Source organism: Marmota monax, unplaced genomic scaffold (genome assembly GCF_021218885.2).
Source record: "Marmota monax isolate L192 unplaced genomic scaffold, Marmota_monax_Labrador192_F-V1.1 WCK01_AAM20220418_F8-fsc00014, whole genome shotgun sequence".
In the NCBI taxonomy this organism is placed as follows: domain Eukaryota; kingdom Metazoa; phylum Chordata; class Mammalia; order Rodentia; family Sciuridae; genus Marmota; species Marmota monax.
The window spans coordinates 18,517,249-18,537,075 of NW_026695222.1; the positions used below are offsets into that span (position 1 = coordinate 18,517,249).

General features: G+C 51.8%; 1 protein-coding gene across 2 annotated transcripts in view; it reads right to left on the reverse strand.

Annotated features, from left to right (window-relative positions):
* The window catches only part of Kiaa1755 (KIAA1755 ortholog), a 36,475-nt gene extending 18,988 nt beyond the window's left edge, over window positions 1-17,487 (reverse strand). Inside the window, exons 1-4 of one of the 2 annotated variants that reach the window (XM_046433671.2) lie at window positions 17,240-17,487; window positions 7,920-8,117; window positions 2,802-4,146; window positions 2,141-2,338 (exon numbers count right to left, since the gene is read on the reverse strand). In XM_046433671.2, coding sequence (XP_046289627.1) covers window positions 2,141-2,338; window positions 2,802-4,146; window positions 7,920-8,117; window positions 17,240-17,242 — 1,744 coding nt within the window. In that variant the 5' untranslated portion in view covers window positions 17,243-17,487. Of the gene's footprint in view, window positions 1-2,140; window positions 2,339-2,801; window positions 4,147-7,919; window positions 8,118-10,882; window positions 12,333-17,239 lie in introns of those variants that run through there. The other variant, XM_046433670.2, reaches the window with a different exon arrangement.
* Between the last annotated feature and the right edge of the window lie 2,340 nt (window positions 17,488-19,827).

Genomic DNA, 19,827 nt, shown 5'->3' on the forward strand with positions numbered 1-19,827 from the left:
TGACGGTCAGAGGAGAGAAGTCACTGGCTCAGGATGGTGAAAGGTCACTCAGGACCCAGGGTGGAGGAGGGTCCATGTGACCCACCAGGTGGTGTGACTTTCCCAGCTTTGTCCAGTGGCAGGGGTAGCAGGTGGAGAGTTTCCGGGGCTTCTCCAGGTAAGGGTGAAGGGGACACAGAAAGGCAAGGGAGTCGAGAGCCATCGAGAGGAAGCGATTATAAGGATGAGCAGGGCGTCTAAGCTGCAAAGGAGCAACCGAGGACATGTTGGCCACTGGGGGGACACAGTGAGAAGGCGGCTGGGAGGATAGGTTGAAGTTTGGGGAGCAGGAGGATCCAAAGATAATTAAGATTGGGGCCGTGGGTGAGACAGTAGAGTAGGAATCTCAACATTGAAAGCAGGGAGGGAGCAGCTAGTGATGGGGGATGGCCATGGGAGTTGTCACTGGGGGACAAGGACAGGATCCCTGGAGAAGAGAAGGCCAAGGGCAGTCAAAGGCGGGAGCAGAGGAAGCATCCACATGGGTGCTGTTCACTCATCATCATGTCCCTTCTGAGCACATACTGTGTGCCAGGCACTTGGGACCCAGCTGTGTGTGCTGCAGTCCCCAAGAATTACAACACAGGTAATGTAGCAAAAGTGACAAGGAGCCAGGTTCTTTCTGAGGCCCAGAGAAGGCAAGCTACTTCTCCAAGGTTACCCAAGGAGCTGACCATAGAGTTGGAACTGAAACCAAGTTCTTCTAACCCTAACCCTAACCCTCCATGAACAAAAGCCGAGCTCTTGGAACATGGCAGCCCCAGAGAATGGTGAGATCCCTGTGGGCAGTTCACATGGGAACAAGCGACAAAAGTTCCAATCAGAGTGACCAGAAGGACAGACAGTGCCCACCAGGAGCTGTGAACCAACAGGTGGTGCCCAGGATCCTGCAGAGATGTAGAAATCTCTGAAGGAAAATAGAATTGCAGGAGAGTCAGTTCCCCAAAAGCACTGAGGTCTCCGGTGTCCCTAGACCTTGGCACATGCTGTTCCCTCTGTTTGGAACGCTGTTCCAACACTTCACCTGCTCACTGCCCACTCACACTGTACAATTGCATTTTATATCACTTAACTTGTCCCAGCAGAAGCCTGAGCCAGGGCCCCATCTGTGCTCCACAGGGGCTGGACTCCTCATGGTTCTAATTCTCTTATGTCAGGTTTTAATAAGCTGTTGAATTTTCTCTACCACTAGAATATAAGTTTCCTGAGGACAGACAGTACATCAGACTTGTTCCCTAATAAATCCCCAGTGCTAAGCCCAGAGACTCAGTTAATATTTACTGCACAAATATTAAACAGAAATAATAATACTTTCAGTATTGGATATTGATAATGCCTCACCCAAAACCCTTTGGTAGGCAGAGGACTCATCCCCCAGAGGCTGGAAGTATTGGCAATTAATGGCTTATAGGTGCCTCCTTCTCAAGAATTGCCCTTGGCTGAACTAGATCACTGGCTTACCCTGCATCTATACCCAGGATCAGCATGCAGTTAATGACTGACAGATCCAGGATCAGCCTGCAGTTATTGACTTCAGATCCAGGATCAGCCTGCAGTTAATGACTACAGATCCAGGATCAGCCTGCAGTTAATGACTGACAGATCCAGGATCAGCCTGCAGTTATTGACTTCAGATCCAGGATCAGCCTGCAGTTAATGACTACAGATCCAGGATCAGCCTGCAGTTAATGACGACAGATCCAGGATCAGCCTGCTGTTAGTGACTACAGATCCAGGATCAGCCTGCAGTTAATGACTGTCATTCAGGCTCCAGAGCTCCCTGTGGGGGTCAGACCACAGCTTGCTCATCTTTGTCTTGGGCTGCACTTCTAGGGAACCCAGCTCTATCTTAGCTGCCTCACTGAGATTTGAATGGATGGGCAGGTGAGTAGATGGCTAGAGGATAGACACTTAGGAATTGCTTTCATCTAACCCAAATCCTTCCCTGGAAAGGTGAGGAAGCAGGCCCAGGGAGGCTGGGGCCAGAACACTGGCCTCCTGGGCTTTCCCGACCTCCTCTCCACCCACCCGTGTCTGAGGACGCTCTGGGACTTCCAGCTCCCTCCCGTCTCCCTCCGCTTCCCCGCTAGTCCCCCGGGACCTGGCAGGCATGCTATCCTGGAGTGGAAAACCTCGACACCCAGGGCTCCAGTCCTGGGCACGGGCCCAGGGGACTCTTCCTGCAGGCTGGGGCCTCTTCCTGGGTGGCCTTCAGAAGGTTCCGAGAAGCCAGCCTCTCCCCCAGTCTGTGGGTCTGAGTCAGCGGGAGGGCCAGATGTTTTGGTGTGAGTTGTTCCATCTGGGGAAAAGCAATAACAAAGTAAAGGATGTGAAGCAGAAGATGGATTTTTCTGAGGCGAAATGTTTTGTCTTCTACCCTGGAATGGACAATAGAGCTTACATGTATTGACCTACTACATGCCAGGCCCTGTGTAAGAGCCTTATTTCTAGTATCTCTTTGAACCATTAAAGCATCTCTATCAAGAAGATGAGATCCCCATCCCACAGAGAGGGAAACCTGAACTCAGAGAGGTTAAGTACCTAGCCGAGGTCACACAGCCAGTGCATGGCAAAGTTAGGATGTGAACTTGGGCAAGTGAATCCCAGGCCCGAGAGCCTTCCAGCCCTAGCATGCTACACTAAACCTCTGAAGCAAAGCCAGCCCAGTGGTCCCTGCCCCTCACAACCAGAACCACCCTGTACCCCGGTCTCAGAGTACCCAGATGATAGCTCCCTGTCCAGCGGAGCACGGGGCAACTTACCTTTCCCTGGGGATTTGGCTCGGGAGGGTTTAGGAGGGTAGAATGAGCACAGGGCTCTCCAAGGCCCATCCTGCTGGAGCGAGGCTTTCTCCGCGGGCACCGGGGATTGCCTCTGCCCTTTCAAGAAGGAGACTTTGAGTCTGGGAATGGGAGACCTGGAGGAGGAGGTGTTTCGGCTGGAGCGCGTCGTGGGCTGGGGATGTCTCCCACTTTCTTGCTTGGTCTTGTCCATATTTGTATCAGAGGCTGGGGCAGCCGGGGCAGCTGGGGACAAGTAGGGAGAGGACGTTTGCCTTGGTCCAGGGCTGGGCTGGACCATGGTCTCTGGGTTTCCCAGAGGTCCCTGTACCTTGGAGGCAGCCATCTGTTCTGAGACACCTGCCCTGAAGCCAGAGTCACAGTCTAGTGGCTCCCTGAGGACATTAAGGCAGGGTCCCTGGGGCTGTGGGTCTGAGTTGTGGGCAGGCGATTTGCTCTTGATCTTCCTCCTAGAGCCCAAAACACAGGGCTCCTCCTCGGAGCTTGCTGGCTTTGCACAAGCCCATTTTCCCAAGGAAGGGCCCCGACTGGACTCAGAGAGGGACAGTAGTCTTTCGGACAGAGGAATTTCCTCAGTTCTAGATAGTTCCTCCAGTGCCCCCAAAGTACAGCCACTAGGTGTCCCCAGCTCCTTAGTGGGAGACCCTCCTCTGCTCTCCTGGGAAGGGTCCAGAAGAGCCACGTAGTCTCCTGCCAAGCCCTGGCTGTCCATGTTGTCCATCCTGAGGGCCACCTCCCCAGGCCTGGCTTGCTCCACCTTGATGAGGCCTGGATACTTGTCCCCAGACGTCCTGCCCCTGCTCTTGGCCAAACTCGGGACAAGAAGCATCTGGCTGCCTGGGGAGCTGGCCTGGTGCAGCTCTTGGGGGGTGCTCAGATCCAGTGCCTCTAACTGCAGGGAGCCCCAGGCTGGGGAGGGGACGTTCACAGCTGGGGGTCTGTCATCCACAAACTCTGGGCTGGCGATCTTAGTCCAAGGCACAGGGGAAATCCCATTCTCGGAAGCCACCAGGCAGTTGTGTAAGGGACTTCCCTCAAAGTCACTGTTGATGGCCTCCAGCCACTCTTGGGTGAAAATCACAGGGTAGGATGACTCGGGAACGGGCTTCTTGTCCACCGTGCGGAGGTCCAGGGAGAGGCGTTTGATCATCATGCAGACGGACTGCTCCTCCTGGGGCTCGACTTGGAGGTAGAAGTCACCCTGGCGCAGCAAGAGGGGATTGAGCGGTGCCAAGTGGACCACGACCTCGTCCCGTAGACAGAGCGGCCAGCCCTCGTGCAGGAAGAGGCAGTGGGAGTAGGGGCCCTGTGGGGGAGGACGTCACAGAATCAGGACCCCAGAATCCTCAGCCCTGGACCGGCTTCCTGCCCTCTCCAGATGAATCCGGAACAGCTTGGGGATGGAGACGGGAAGAGAGGTACCCAGGAGCCGCACTGAAGGGCCCTGGCTCTCAGGGCTGTGCGAGGGTTGACTCTGCCTCACTTGACCCTGACCTTGAAAACACTTTCTAGACCACCACACCAAGGGACAAACGCTGAGAGCCAGGCACGATTTGCAAAGTGTTTTTTTCCATGAAATCTTCTTATCTGACTCACGTACCCTTTCCTCCCCATCTACACAATGCTGCTCCCCATCCAGCTCAAGCCCTAGGACCGGGCTGTAAAGTCAGAGCGATGTGGGTTTGAACTAATTTGTGCAAACTATTTAACTTATCTGAGCCTGGATTTCCCCATCTGCAAATAGGAATAATTTTAAAAATTATGAATATATATATATATATATATATATATATATAAAATTTATGAAAGTCAATACACTTTTGCTGGCCAGTGGGCGGAACTGGAGAACACCATGCTAAATGAAATAAGCCAGGCTCCGAACATCAAGGATCAAATGTTTTCTCTCTTATGCAGAAGCTAGAGCAAAAAAGAGAGAAAGAAAGAAAGAAAGAAAGAAAAGCGTGGGTGGGTGGGTGGGATGTTATTTTTCTAAAAATAAAAGGGAGATCCATAGAGTAGAGGAAGGGGACTGAGAGGGAGGAAAGGGATTGAGGGGGAGGGAGGAGGGACAGGAAAAGGGGGGAAACTGTGAAATGAAATTGACCAAATTATGCTCTATAAATATACCACAGTGAATTCCACATTTGCATGTATCTATAAGGGGTCAAGTTACAATACAAAGAAGGAAGGCAGGCCAGTGGAGTAGAGGAAGGGAAACAGGGAAAGGGAGAAGGGAGAGAAGAGGTCCTAGGGACCGAAATGGTACAAATTACATTCCATGCATGTATGATTCTGTCAAAAGGAACCCCAATATTATATATCACTACAGTGCACTTATAAAAACATTAAAAACAAAGCCAACACAATACTTAACATATAATATGCAAATGCTCCCTAAATATTAATTTCCTGTTTTTTTAAAAAAAACTTTTTGTAGTTGTCGATGGACAGCATGCCTTATTTTATTTACTTACTTCTGAATGCAGTGTTGAGGATGGAACTCAGTGCCTCACATGTGGTAGGCAAGCGTTCTATTACTGAGCCCCATCCCCAGCCCTTTTTTGTATTTTATTTAGAGTCAGGGTCTCACTGAGTTGCTTAGTGCCTTGCTAAGCTGCTGAGGCTGGCTTCAAACTCATGAACCTCCTGTCTCAGCCTCCCGAGCCACTGCACCTGGCTCCTTCCCTGTCCTTTTGACAACACTTATCTTTAAAAAAAAAAAAAGTGTGCCAATTTTCAATCAGAATAAAAAGTAATTTGCTGTTTTATGTCATCCTCCAGTTTTTAAGTAGAACAGCAGCAGAGAGAAGCAGGAACAGTACTGAGTGAGAAGACAGGAGATCTGACCTCGCCACTTATTTACTAGATGACCTTGAAAAAGACATTCCACATTTTCATTCTGACCCAAAAGTCATTCTGGGGTCAAATGCTCATTATTTGTTTGTTTATTATCTATTTAATTTCCCATTAGCAAGTAAGGACATGGCTAAGTGAGGCAAATCATTTATAATTTTTTTTTTTTTAAGAGGAGAAGGTGCCAGAAATTCTCTGAATAGGTAGATAAGGCCTGGAGCAGACCTGACCTGGACGATCCCCTCCCAGCCAAGCCCCCCTGTCTACCCGTCTGTGCCGACCAGTGTTCAACAGAGATGCTCAGCGGGGACAACAGTAACAATGTCCCCTGTATGGACAACAGGTCTTTCTCCACCTGACTTTTGGAAAAGATTCTGAATCTCGTGGATGAAGTAAATCCCAGACAATTTTGCACAATTTGGACATGGGTGCAAAAGACCCGGAGTTTCCTGGAACTATTAATTGGGGCAATGGTGAGAGCTGACCATGTTTGCGCCCCCCCCCCACACACACACACAGCATGCTGCCCTCGCCTTCTCATTAAACAAGACAGAGGAGTCCAGCTGTGTTTTGCAAAAGGCAAAGCACCACCGAGGTGACAGCTCTGCTTGTCCCATTGGACTCTCCCAGTGATGCATGGTGCGGCTGCTCGGCATTATTGTTCTCATTTACTCACAAGGAAGTTGAGGTTCAGCTCTTCTAGGTTCACAGTGATAGGGCTGGGACTTGAACCTGGGCACCTGACCCCAGAGACCTCCTGTGGATCCCACATCGCTCCCGCCTGCTCTGCAGTGACATGAATTTGCCTGTAATTATGGTCAAATTAAATTTGCCTACAATTAAAAAGTAAAGATGTGGACAGGCTGTGACCTTGACACTGAAAGAGCTGAGGAAGGGCGCAGTGCAGATATGGTTTTAATGACCAAATACAGGAAGTGACGGTTGCGAAGCTCATCAGGGAGAAGGATGGGGGAGGATCACCATGAACTAATGTCAGCATGTGGAAGCCTCCTGATGTCTCCAGAGACACCCTCCCTCCTACAAGGCCAGTTCCTGTGCACTAAGGGTTCCCATTTACCAGGTGCTTGCTGTGTGGCACAGCTGGGAGGGATGATCTCTCTCTTTTTGGTTCCAACCATCTCCATCCTGGTTCCTAAATGACACACACAGTCCCCACCCTTATGCTTTGCTCCTCATGAGCTATGTCCCTGACAGGTAGTGAGCAAGACTAGCCAGGGGTGGGGGACTGGTCAGGGGTGGGGGTCTCAGGCAGCATGTATTAAATAACAGTACGGCAGGAAGCGGTTGGCAAACCAGTGATGGGTGTGATGCTGTAGGCATCAGAGGACTTGATCTTCTTAGGGACCCCAAGGAACTCCCCATCCTTTTTTAAAAACAGTCTCATCCCCTGACCAAGGAGGTGGGTATATGACTTCATCAATCCTGATGCCCCCATTCCTTTGGCCACAGTGATTGGTTCAGGAATGGACATGTGACCCAAATCTGGCCAATCAGGATCCTTCCTTGAGATTTTTTTTTTTCTATGTGCAGCTGCTAAGGAAGAGTTAGTTCATTTTCCTTTTCCAAGGCAGGTTGATAAGCCTAGAGTTTCCCTGAGCTGCAACCTTTGGGAAGACCCAGCTCTTTAGAATGATGCTGAAAAGCAGAGAAACGGAAACTGAGGGGTCTTCAAGGGTAGCTCAGGTCTGGTCTGAGAGGGGACTCTGTCATTTGTAGCCCATAAGTTTTGCCTAAAATTTTCTTTTTCTGTTTTTCCATAGAAGAGGCCCCCCGGGATCTATGTTTGAGGGGTTTCACAGTTGAAAGTGCACATTCTAATGACGCAGGGACTCCAGGAGAGCTCTGAGGCATTCTCTGTAATCTCCATGGAAGTGCCCCACTTTGGCCAAGGCAGCCTGGTGATGGCCAGGATGCCAGGCCCCAGGCAGGCTCCTAAGGACCAGGATCCCCCCCAGAGCCTCTCTGCAGCGGTTCCTCCTGCTGCCACCAGCATGTGTAATTGACTCCCAGATGTCAGAGGATAAGGGCCAAGTGACCCTCCTGCTCCACTTGGGAGCTGACAAGCAATGATATGTGGAAAACCATCCATGTCCTCAGCTCTTCTATGAGTCAACACCCCCCTCTGCCCACCTGCTTTTCTGCTCCCCTCCAGCCCCTGGCCCTCTGGGAGAGACTGTCCCTGGCGCCACCACCCTCCCGACTTACACAGGCTTCTTCGCGAACTTGCTCACACAGGCGCTTGGCAGGGATCAGGAAATTCAAGAGGAAGCTCAACCCGTCTCCCCGGAAGTCAGAGTCCAGGAGCCGGAACACCTGACCCAGGACCGTAGGTGCTGTGGCCTCAAAAGGGGGATAGAGGCCAGCCAAGGCGTGCTGGATGGCGGCATCTAGGGACGGAGGGTCCTGGGGGAACAGAAGGAGAGGATGAAAAGTAATGGTAGCAACCACGACAAGGGCAGTGGGCACTTCCTGTGACCTCCCAGGTCTCCATGACTGAGCCCCTGCTAATGCTGCCTGCCACTCCTATCCCCTCCCCCTGGCTCACACCCCACTCAGGGGAGCTTCCCAAACCTGCTCCTCCTCCACCCCCTCCCTGCCCAGGGACGTCCCAACATCCCGTCAGACTAGGAGGCCAGAACCCACGTGTTGAGCTGCCCTCTCCTGCCACCAGCCTGTCCCCTGCCCCTGACCGAGCTGGGTCTCCACCACCTCTTCCCGGGAATCACCTCACTTTGGATGATGGCCTCGGGCCCTCCTCCCTTCAGAGACCTCCACTGAGGCCCCAGAGTGACATTTCCCACATGTCAGTCCCCTGCTCAGCGTTCCTCAAGGGCTCCTCATTGCCTTCAGGACACGTGCAGCCCCCGTTCCAGCTCCCCGACCCGGCTGTGTGCAGGCCCAGCCTCTCCATGCCTCACCACGATGGCACAGGTACTCTCTTGTCCCCTCCAGGCCTTTGCCCTTGCTGTTCCTTCCTCCCGAACACCTTCCTCTTCCATTGCCCCCTCACCTGGCCAGCTCCTTATTCTCTAAGGCTCAGGTCAGCCCTCGTCTCTGACCTGGTACCTGCCTCGACCCCAGAAGGGTCAGGTGTCCCCTCCTCTGTGTCCCTATCATAGCAGTTCCCACTATGATTTCTGGATCCCTAGGGGTAGGCAGAGTAGCCCTCAAAGATGCCCACCTCCTAACCCCTGGGATCTGAGACTGGGTCACTTAACAGGCAAAAGGGGATTAAGGTTGCAGATGGAACAAAGGTTGCCAATCATCCGGCCAGAAAACCCAGAGGGTCTCCCGGAGTCTAAAGTGGGCCCAGAATACTGAGAAGGGTTTGCAAAAGGGGGAGAGGAGCCAGGTGGGGTGGTGCATGCCTCTAAGCCCAGTGACTCTGGAGGCTGAGGAAGGAGGATTGCAAGTTCAAGGCCAGTGTCAGCAACTTAATGAGATGGATTTTAATGAAAAATAAAAAGGTCCAAGTGGTAAAGCACCCCTAGGTTCAATACCCAGTACAAAAAAAAAAAAAAAGGAGGGGGAGGGGATAGTCCAGAAGACAGAGGGAATGTGACTGTGGAAGCAAGGTCAGAGAGATGCCAAGTTGCTGGCGTTGAACAAGCAGGAAGAGCCAGGGAATGTGGGCAGCTCTCTGTAAAGAGCAAGCAAAGGAATTCTCCCCTAGAGCCTTTAGGAAAGAATGCAGCCCTGCCCACACGGTGGTTTTAGGCCAGCAAGACCCATGTCAGACTTGGGGTCTACAGGACTGCGGGGCTAATAAAGTCGTGCTGCTCTAAACTCCTGCAGGTGTGACCATTGGTGACAGCAGCAATAGAAAGCCAGCACAGCGCACGCTGGCTCCGATTCACCCCTGGGTCCTCCACACCTGATCCAGGGCCTGGCACAAAATAGGTGCTCGGCAAATTTGGAAGCAGGAAAATAGTCTTCCCTGAACCACATTTTTTTCTATCTGTAAAACAGGCAAGATGAGAAGGCCAGAGACTGTCAACCGTCTGCAGCAAGTGGGTCCGCAGGCTTCGATTTTCTACTTTTAAATAGTGTAATGGGAGCCATTCTGGTTTCCCCTGACTGACCGCAAGCTCTGGTCCATCAATTGCTGAGGTGCGAAGGGAGATGGAAATAAAGATCCAACATAGAGCTTATTTAGGAGAGGGGCCCTTTCTATAAACGAAGACCCCGAATACAAGGAAATAAAAGAGAGACTTTGAAGTCGGCGGGGGGGGGGGGACGGAGGAATGTCGCAGCCATTCTGAAGGAAGGTGGACCTGGCACTGACATGGCAGGGGGCTCTCAGGGATGCCTGGCTGTCAGGGACTTGGTGCCAAAGTGCAGGAAGAGCTATTTGCACAGCGAGCTGCAGAGAGGGTCTTCTGGGTGGCAGAACAGCCCGGTGTCTTCTTCTCACTCTCCCAACCCTCATCAAGCAAGGTTAAACCCTGACATTTGTCACCCCACGCAACCCTGAGGACCACAGGAGGAAGGATGGGAAGTCAAGGGCGGCATCTACCCTCTGTGAATACACACACTCAATCATTTAGGCTGGGACCTTGGCACTCCTGGCTTCTATCTCGCTGTGCAGCCTTGAGTAGGTCCCTACCCTCTCTGGGCCTCTTTCCTTACATGCAGATTGAGCTAGGCTGCCTGTTTGTCTTGTTTTGGACACTTCCCAAAGGCTTGGCCAGTCTCTTCCTTTCTCCCAAAGCCAGACTGCAGCACATTAGGGAGGCGGTAAAGACATCTGATCGCCAGGGGAAGGCTTCCTAAGTCTGCAGAAGATCAGAGAACTCTGAAGGGATTGTCTGACCACGTGGTTCCTGGTTGTTAAGTTCTGGCCAGAGACATAAGTGAGGTCGTCTCTGTAGCTGACTGCAGTGCTTCAACCCCTAGGAAACAGCGGGCCAAACTCTCCTCCCTCTTGGAGCCTCGGTTTCCCCATGTGTAATCAGGATCCTACCTCCCACCCTGCCCTGATCGGAACTGCTCTCTGGGAAAGAGGGGGGACTGCTGCAGTTCATGTTTTCATTGTAATTGATACCGAGTGAGCCTGCCAGGCAAAGCTGAGGTCCAAGTTCCTTTCCTGTTCCTTTCTGAGTCCTCTACTGTCACCCCAGGGACAACAGCAGGCTCCAGGCACCCACTGTGCCAGGCCCTCAACTCACCTTCTCTGGCTGATGCACACAGGGAGCAGCGCCATCCTGGACAGATGGACGGACGCAGGCAGTGTCTGGGCCTCCAGCTGTTTGTTCTGCCTGGAGGCACCAGCCCCAAGGGTGGCCTGCCCAGCACTCTGTCCTTCCCTGTCTCCACCGTGCCTCAGGAAACTGTTTGCTTCTGGAAGAGCGAGCCTGGCAGACTGAGGTGCCCCTGGCTTTGACAAATTGGCTCTGCTCACCACACACTGTAACCATTTAAGGGGCAGCCAGCAAAGCGGAGCCCGTTCCAAGTTCCCAGGACTCTGTGTTCTTGGCCAGCACGATACCTGCTCCAGGCCTGAACCCCAGGGGCTCATCGGCTGTCAGGGAAGCGCACAGGGAAAGGGGAGCGTTGGCCACTCGCCATCCCAATCAGCCCAGCCCAGGGCCACAGGAACCCAAACGCGTCGGCGAGACGTGGAGCCCTCGAAATGATTTCCATGAAACTTAATCGACTTGTTTCCATTAGTTCCCAGAGAGGCTGCCTGGCAGGACCCTTAACTGTTCCCGGCAGGAGAGAAACTGAACAAGGGAGCTAAGTCAAAGCTGCCGCCGCCTGCCCGCCCCCCTCCGCACTCCAGGCCAGAGAAGGAGCCCACCTGTGCCCCAGCAGACGCTGACATGTGCTCTGACTTGGGGCCATTGTTCCTACTGACGTGGGCACCTTGTCTGTGCTGGGACACCTAGAAAACTACCTACTACAGACGCTGTGTCTGCGCAGGGAGCAGCTGTGTTCGTAGATGTCTGTTTTCATGTCTTTGTAATGAGCCTCTATTACTGTTGTATTATTTTTTTATCAAATAAAACAAATAAATAAAAAATTTACAGGACTATACATTTGGACCTAGAGACGGACTTCTGTAACCATTATCCAGAACAATATGCAACAGATTTCTGCCACCCCACAAAGAGGCTCCTTCATAGCCAAACCCCCTCCCCACATACTGCTGACGGGTGTAGATTTTTTAAAGAAAAATTTCCATACAGTGTGATCTTCAGAGTGTATGTGAGCCTAGGAAGAGTCCAAGCGGCATTCAGTAAAGTGTTCACTGTAGTTACCCCGAGGGCGGGGGGAGGGCAGGTAGGGGCAGTATTTGAATTTTCTTCCTAGTGTGCTGCGTTTTCAAATTGTTCTATAATCAGCTCCTATAGCTTTTATGATGGGAGGGTGTGATTGCATGTGTTTGAAAGGCTGCCTGCCTCCTTTTTTAAATGGTCTCTCCAGATGTTGTTAGCTGGGCCTTCAGAGACGTGGGCTGAACTTTTCTTAAAGGTTCAGTTTATCCATTTAGTCCAACAGGCGAAGGATTTAGCATCACCTCATATGAGAAGAGCTGAGGTGGGTGGGAGGAGCCCCAGGGCTGCCTTCCACCTGGGCAGAGATGCCTGGGGAAGGTGAGGTCTGCCCCCGACTGGCCAGTGAACTGGACCTCGGTCCCCCCCGCCCCCCTGTAAAAGGGAAGCGCTGAGCATATCGGTCTCCAAGGATCCTTCTTCTGGTAGGAACATGCTAGAATTCAAAGCAAAATCGGGTTCAGGAAGGTTTGGAGCCAGAAGATGGTTTCTTAATGGGACCAGTTGACCTTAGCTGGTGAGAAAACTTCTAATGATGTGTCTTTCTGCCTTGGGACCAGGGAGATCTAAACCAGTAGCCATAGACTCATAGGTCTTCAGAGAACCACCAGGTTATACGGAAGACAGAAGTGGTCTAAGTCGAGAAAGCAACCCCTCCAGCCCTTGGAGAGGGGCCCCTGACAGTCACCGTCCCCATCAGGGAAGCAATAGGGAGCCGTGGGGCCTGGGGCAACACCCATTTCATCGGCATCAACCACACATGGCTGTGGCCCCTGTGCCTGGATTACGGATCTTTTGGTCAAACCTCTCCAACCCATCTGTGAGCCAGGTGCAGCCCAGCAGGTATCGGGTTGTGACCTCTGGACTCAACTACTGGGGACACTCCTCGTGAACTGGCCCAGGCTGAGGTGCTGAATCCAGCATTTCTGCTCACTTCTCAAGTTCTCGCTCACTTCCAGCTGAAACTTTCCCTGCACTAAGCCCTTTTTTATTTGGGTGTGGGGGCAGAGATATGAGAGAGAATTGGCTCTTTATTTAAAACAACAACAACAACAACAAAAAGACTTTCAAAACTGAATAAACAGCCCAGACACAGTGAACCAAGAAGCGAGCAGGCCCCAGAAGACCCACGTTCAAGTCCAGCTCCACTGTGTATCGCCTGAGTGACCTCCAGCAAGGCACTTCGCCTCTCTGAGCCTTAGTTTTTTTTTGTTGTTGTTGTTGTTGTTTTTTTTTGGGGGGGGGTTACCAGGGATTGAACTCAGGGGCACTCCACCACTGAGCCCCATCCCCAGCCCTGTTTTGTATTTTATTTAGAGGCAGGGTCTCACTGAGTTGCTTAGCACTTCACTTTTGCTGAGGCTGGCTTTGAACTCAAGATCCTCCTGCATCAGCCTCCTAAGCCACTGGGATTACAGGCGTGCACCACCGCACCTGCCTTGAGCTTTACTCTTGTATCTGTTCCTTTCTCTCCCTCTCCCCTTTGCCTCTGCCCTGGGGCGCCCCATCTCCCACCCAAGCCACACAACAATAATTGCAATGAGCGCTGCTTCTTACAGAAGTTAGTCTCTGGAGTCAGGCCTGAGCCAAGCAATTCCCATGATCATTGTATTTTATCATCCTAATAATTCTATGGGCCGGGTATTTTGTTCCCATTTCACAGGTTGAAAAACTATGGCCACAACTTTCCTGCTAATAAATGGCAGAGCTGGGGTATAAAACTGAGAACCAGTCCAGGTTTCCGTCTGCCCCCACTCCCCCAGTGGCCTTTCTCACACAGAGATCCAGATTGGGCTGATGCTTGGAGCCACCAGTCAGCTCCCAGCATTCTTGTCCTACTTCTTCTAGACACACTGCATGCTCTAGCCAGGGCTTTCTGGTCATCAATGGGCCACACACAAGAGGTTTTCTTGCATATCCTAATTTATTATTTGCTTGATAGAGATTTATGATGATTTGCTTAGTATTTTTCTTTTTGTCTATTTGTTTGCAATTTGAATTTATTTTTATTGATTTTCATGTGTTTCTGCAATTTAAAAACCCCCTAACGCTCATTAAGATGAAAAGCTGTAAAATAAAAAATGGTCACCCAAGTGCCACCTAAAATCTCCCTGCTAGAATCCAAGGTGGGGACCCCAACTAAGGAAGGGCTGCCTGGATGCGGCCCTGCCTCTGCTCACCCTGCACCCCTCCCTGGACTGAGCAAGCTCCTATCTATACTTCAGAGCCCAGTGGTCTGCGTTGCTTCTCTTGAGCTTTCCAGGACACATGTGGTTCCAGGAAGAGGGGCCTCCCACCACCCATCAGACAGCTCAGGACCCTTAGTGAACAGGCCTGCACTCCCCAGGGACCTTGAGGCCACGACGGACTGGCCCACATAGGGGCTGGGTGGGGACCACCATGTAGTAGGTTCCTTGGCAATGTGGAGTGAATTGAACCAGATTTGAGCAGCTTTTCTCAAAGTGTGGGATGGAATTGCAGGTGGCCCACAAGACCATCTTGGGAGGACTCGGACTTGATGTGAAATCACAGCAAGAAAACTACTCCAGTCCTCTCCAGGCCTCCTGTTGACACCCAGGAGAAAGCCTCATCAGGTGTCTGATATACCTCTCAGATACCTCATCATTACTCCCCTTAGCAGATGAAACCAGTCCTCAGGCGAGGAAGGGTCCACGGTCAGCCTCATCCAGCCAGAACCCACTAACACAGATCTGCCCTCATTGCATAGATTTTTACAGTTACTTTTTATTTATGATATATATATATATATATATATATATATATATATATGTATATAAACATTTTTTTTGTACCAGACATTGAATTCAGGGGCCCTTAACCACTGAGCCACACGCCCAGCCCTTTTTTGTATTAATAATTTGAGTCTCACTGAGTTGCTTATGGTCTTGCTAGGTTGCTGAGGCTGGCTTTAAACTCATGATCCTCCTGCCTCAGCCTCCCAAGCCACTGGGATTACAGGTGTGTGCCATTGCATGCAACTTTTACAATATTTGGTCAGATAAGTGGATTCATAAGTTTTTCTACAGATACTGAAATTTGGGAAGTGTGGAAATGGATAAGCCCTAAATCCCTTTTCTGTAAGAATCTCCAACACTGAGCTGCCCCTGAACACTGGACAATCATTAATCAAAGCATTCCACAAAATTACTACTGTAATGAAGGCCATGAGGGAGGAGTCTCTGGCAGGCTAGAGCAAGGGCCAGGGGAGTCGGGAGGCTTTGCTAAAATGATACTTGGGTGGAGACTTCCGGGATGAATAAGTATTCCTTAGGTAAATGTGCTTCTTCTCCTAGCAGGTACAGCTTGTATAAAGGCCCTGGGGCAGGAGGGAGCATAAACTATAAGAGCTTCTAAACCAAGGCCTGAGTGGCTGGAGTGGGTAGGTAAGGCCAGAAAAATGGACAGATTATAATCTGTAATACATAAAGACAGAAAGGTAGGAAAATCTGCCCATTGTACCCAATGAAGAAAGAGATGTTGAGTCTTTGAGAGGCCCAGCCCAGTGACTGACCCTTAATCTAAGTATCTGGGGTTTGGTGAGGGGTGTCTGGATTCTAAAACTAATAACTAGATTAGGTCCAGCCAGGAGAGGTGGGCAAACACCCCTTGTGCAGGCTGTGGCTTGGGGTGGCAGTACAGCTGGATGCAGGTTTAGAATTCAGCCTGCCCTGACTTGCACTTCCTGGTGGAGTGACTTTGAATAGTCACCTAAGCTCCCAGAGCAAAGGCCCCCGCCTGTGGGGTAGAGATATCAGCAATTTACTACTCCTAAGAGTTGGTGTAAAGCCTAGCATAGCAGCACATTCCTGTAACCCCAGTGACTCAGGAGGTAAGGCAGAAGGACGGCAAGTTCAATGTCAGTGTGGACAACTCAGTGAGACCCTGTCTCAGAATAAAGAATAAAAAGGATTGGGGATGTAGCTCAGTGGTAGAGCACCCCTGGGTTCAATCTCCAGTTGCACACGTGCGCGCACACACACGTACACACACACACACACACATTGGTGTGAATGACCTGAACTCCCACATACATAGTGGAAGGTCTTGCCTGTAGGGAGAGGTAAATAACAACTAGTTTGTAATGGTTATTTTCAAATAGCTCCAAGGGCAATGTGTGTCAGTGTGTCCTGCTGGTGCAATTTAGGCACCTGTATATATATATATATATATATATATATATATATATATATATCTCCACATTTTGGCAGCATGGGAGAGCAGGTGGACAAGGGTTGCTTATACGAGGAGGCACATGTGTGGAGCTGTGTGAGTCAATGGGAGTGTGTTGGGTGTGCTCCATGTGTGTGTGTGTGTGTGTGTGTGTATGTATGTATGTACCCACTTCTGTGCAGAATTCCTCTGTGTGGGTGTGCACATGAGTGAAAACCCACACAAATTCAGCCTGATGGATCGCAGTCGAGGCGTTAAAGCCCTGGTCTGTCTTCACAGCCGCCTTCCAAATCCCCTGATTAAGAAAATGGCTCCTGTGAATCTGCCTGGGGCTCCTGGGCCTGTCTGGAGCTGAGCTGGGAGTCTTTGAAAACAGTATTTTCTTTCATTTTCCGTTTCCAGATTCTGGCACAAACACACATACACAACTCTCCCAGAGTGTCCCAGCCTTCTGGAGGTGCCAGTCTGGAAGGTCCAGGTGTGGAGGTATTGCCCTTCCTCTGCCCTCCCCGCCCCAGGTAACCCTCCCCCTGTTCCTCCCAGAGCACCCCATGTCAGGACATTGGACTTTCCGGCCCTGGGTCTCAAACAGCAGAACCATTCCGAGTTTGGGGAAGCAGTCCCTTTTGCACTCTGCACCAGGAGTCCTCCCTGCCCTGTTTTGCTGGGCCCCTCTCCACCCAAACCCCACGTTGGAATCGTGCCTAGCTGACCATCTGCCCCACATCTAAAATGCAAAACCACCCCAAGCTTTGTCTGAGGCCCGGCGAGCTAGGGTTCAAGTTCAGCTCTTGACTCTGGGTTGGGACAATAGGAAAGTTAACACATCGTCCCTTATTCCATCCATCTCACGCCTGGAGAGGCCCAGGGAGAACTTGGCCAAGGAAGGGACCCTGCAACCCCTCAGACCCCACCCGCGCTGGGGCTGGGGCGGTTAGGAGTGGACTCCTGTCCAGGCACCGAGGGTTGTCCCCGCTGTAAGGGTCGCGGCACCGCCCAGGGGCCCCGGGGTTAGGGGAGAAAGGAGCAAGCGGGGTGGTCCAGCCTGGGCAGCGTTACCATGGTGACGGGACCGGCGCTCCTCTCGGCTCCTCTCCTGCGCTCGGGTCTGTGGGTCGGGGGTGCTGTCCTCCCGTGCAGCCGCCAGGCCTAGCCCCGGGGACAGCGGGACTGGCCGGCCCCGGGCGCTGACCCCAGCTCCATCTGCGAGGGCCGATCCGGGCCCGGGACAGCGGCAGGGACGGGAGAGCCGCGCGGAGCCGGGGACCGAGAGCGAGGGCGGCGCAGGGGCGGGGCGGAGCGGGCCGAGGTCCGAGCGGCGGGCGGGACAGCGGCCCCTTTGTGCCGGCGCCTCGCCCCCAGCCGGCCGCCGCCGTGATGAGAACCAGGAGCCCCGCCCGCCCCTCGCGCGCCGGCGGCCAAGAGAACTGGAGCCGCTCCGCCCGCTCCCCACGGCGCCCGCCCGAGCAGTCCCGGGGCAGAGGCGAGCCGGCCAGTGTCCCCTCCTCCGCGTCCAGCAGCCACTGGAGCCTCCGTCTCTCCAGCTGTGCAAAGGGGAGGGGGCGTGGGGGTGGCGGTGATGGTGATGGTGATGGTGTTGGTGTTGGTGGTTTTCTTCCCCCTCCAAGTCGGGGTTGGACCCCAGGGCCTCGCACAGCCAGGCGAGCACTCCTCCACGCCCCAGCCCTTTTTCAGAATTTTAGTTTAGAGACAGGGTCTTGCTAAGCCCCCCAGCCTGACCTGAACTTGGGATCCTCCTGCGTCGGCCTCCCAAGAAGCTGGGGTCGCAGCCCCACGGGCACTCAGGACCCACCTCTTAAATTGGATTAGTGGGCTTCCCCCCTAAGGGGGTTCCTCCGTGAACTCCTCTGCTCATCCTGACTGCCCAGTTCAGGACTTTGAGATGATGGTGTCTGTTTGAAAGGGCTGTGTTCTGACTTGGGGCCATTGTTCCTACAGGAGAGAGAATGAGCAACTAGGTGATGGTTTCTGTGGTGTGAAAGCTAAATGCATTGGGTGATTAGATGACCAGGGCACAGCCCTCTTCAAAGGGATGTGTCCTCAGCCTGAAGATGTGGCAAGGCCAGTAGGATCACAAGTTTAAGACCAGCCTGGACAACTGAGTGAGACCTTGTCTCAAAATAGAAAAGGCTGGGGATGTGGCTCAGTAGTAGGGCACACTGGGTTCAGTCCCCAGTACCTGATGGCGGTGGTGATGGTGGTGGTGGTGGGACCCCAGAGAGCTACCTTACTCCTCTACACAACTAGAAAGCACATTCTGTGAAGCACAACACAGGTCCCCCACCAGACACCCAAACTTCCTGTGCCTAGATCTTGGGCTTCCTAGGCTCCAGAACTGAGAAAAATAAATTTCTGTTGCTTAGAAGTCATCAGTCTAAGGCATTTTGTTATAGGAATCCAAATGGACTAAGAAAATGCCCAAAGTTATTTCTGATTGGAGGACTCAGGGATTCATCCATTTATTTATCAAATGCCACGCCAAGCACTGGGTCAGAACAAGACAGAGTCTCTCTTCTCAGGTAATATAGGATCTAGTGGGCAAGACAGGTAAAACACAGATAAGCAGAAAAAATAATTGAGTGAGGTGACTACTGAGCAGGAAAGACATGAATGTTGGCATTAGGAACTGCAGAGGGATCACTTAGGACTGATGATTTAGAAGGGGAATGAGATGCCTTGTTCTGAGAGGGAGGAATTCAAAGAACAGCATGTGGGGTAGCAGCCTGGGTAGAGAAACAGAGCTCTAGGCTGTGGGAACAACATGTACAAAGGTCCTGAGGTAGCATTAAGGTGAAGGAAATTGGGGCTGAGTGAAGAACTGAAAAAAGAAGAAGCATGGTGGTAAGGGTTAAGTCCAAAGCCCAAGATTTATCCATGGCCCAACTCTCACCCCCATACCTCCATAGGGAACCAGTGTTTTAGCAAAGGGAACCTGAGCTAGGAGCCACCCATCTTGCCACGTAACTTTTGGCAAGTTCCTTCACATCCCTTGGACCTTCGTTTGCTCATCATTCATTTGAGACCAACAATCCCTCCATAGTTCAACTACACCACACCGCCCTTGAGGATCCCTTGATGATGTTGATTAGGCAATGACAAACCCCTCTACAACCCACAGGAGAGCTGGGTTTTGGTATCACTAGTGCACGTGTTCAGGAGAGAGACTTAGGTCTGGTGCAGAAATCTGCAGGAGTTGGGGGTGGGGGTGTCGTAGTTTGGAGGGTAGAGTCCCAGGTTGCAGTGAGACAGAATTAACATAACAGCCAGTATTCTGGGGTTGCAGGCAACAGAAACAGATTCTAACTTAGTTAAGAAGAGAAAGTGTGGATTGGAAAGGTATCAGGTGCTCACAGAATCAGTGAGAAGGCTGGGGGTCCATCCTCTGGAAGGCACAGGGACAAACAGGATGCTCCAGGAGTCTACAGGAACAAACTGGAAACCCCGGAGACGGATGGAATCGCGCCAAGACAGACAAACGCACCAAGACAGAACTTCTCCCAAAGAACTTGCAGATACTTTTCTACATGGACGAGTCATGAGTTTAGATTCAATTATTGTCCTCATTTGTAGAGCTGAAGAAGAGATTGTCCATCACCAGATAAAGAGGAAACTGTGGATTTCAGAAC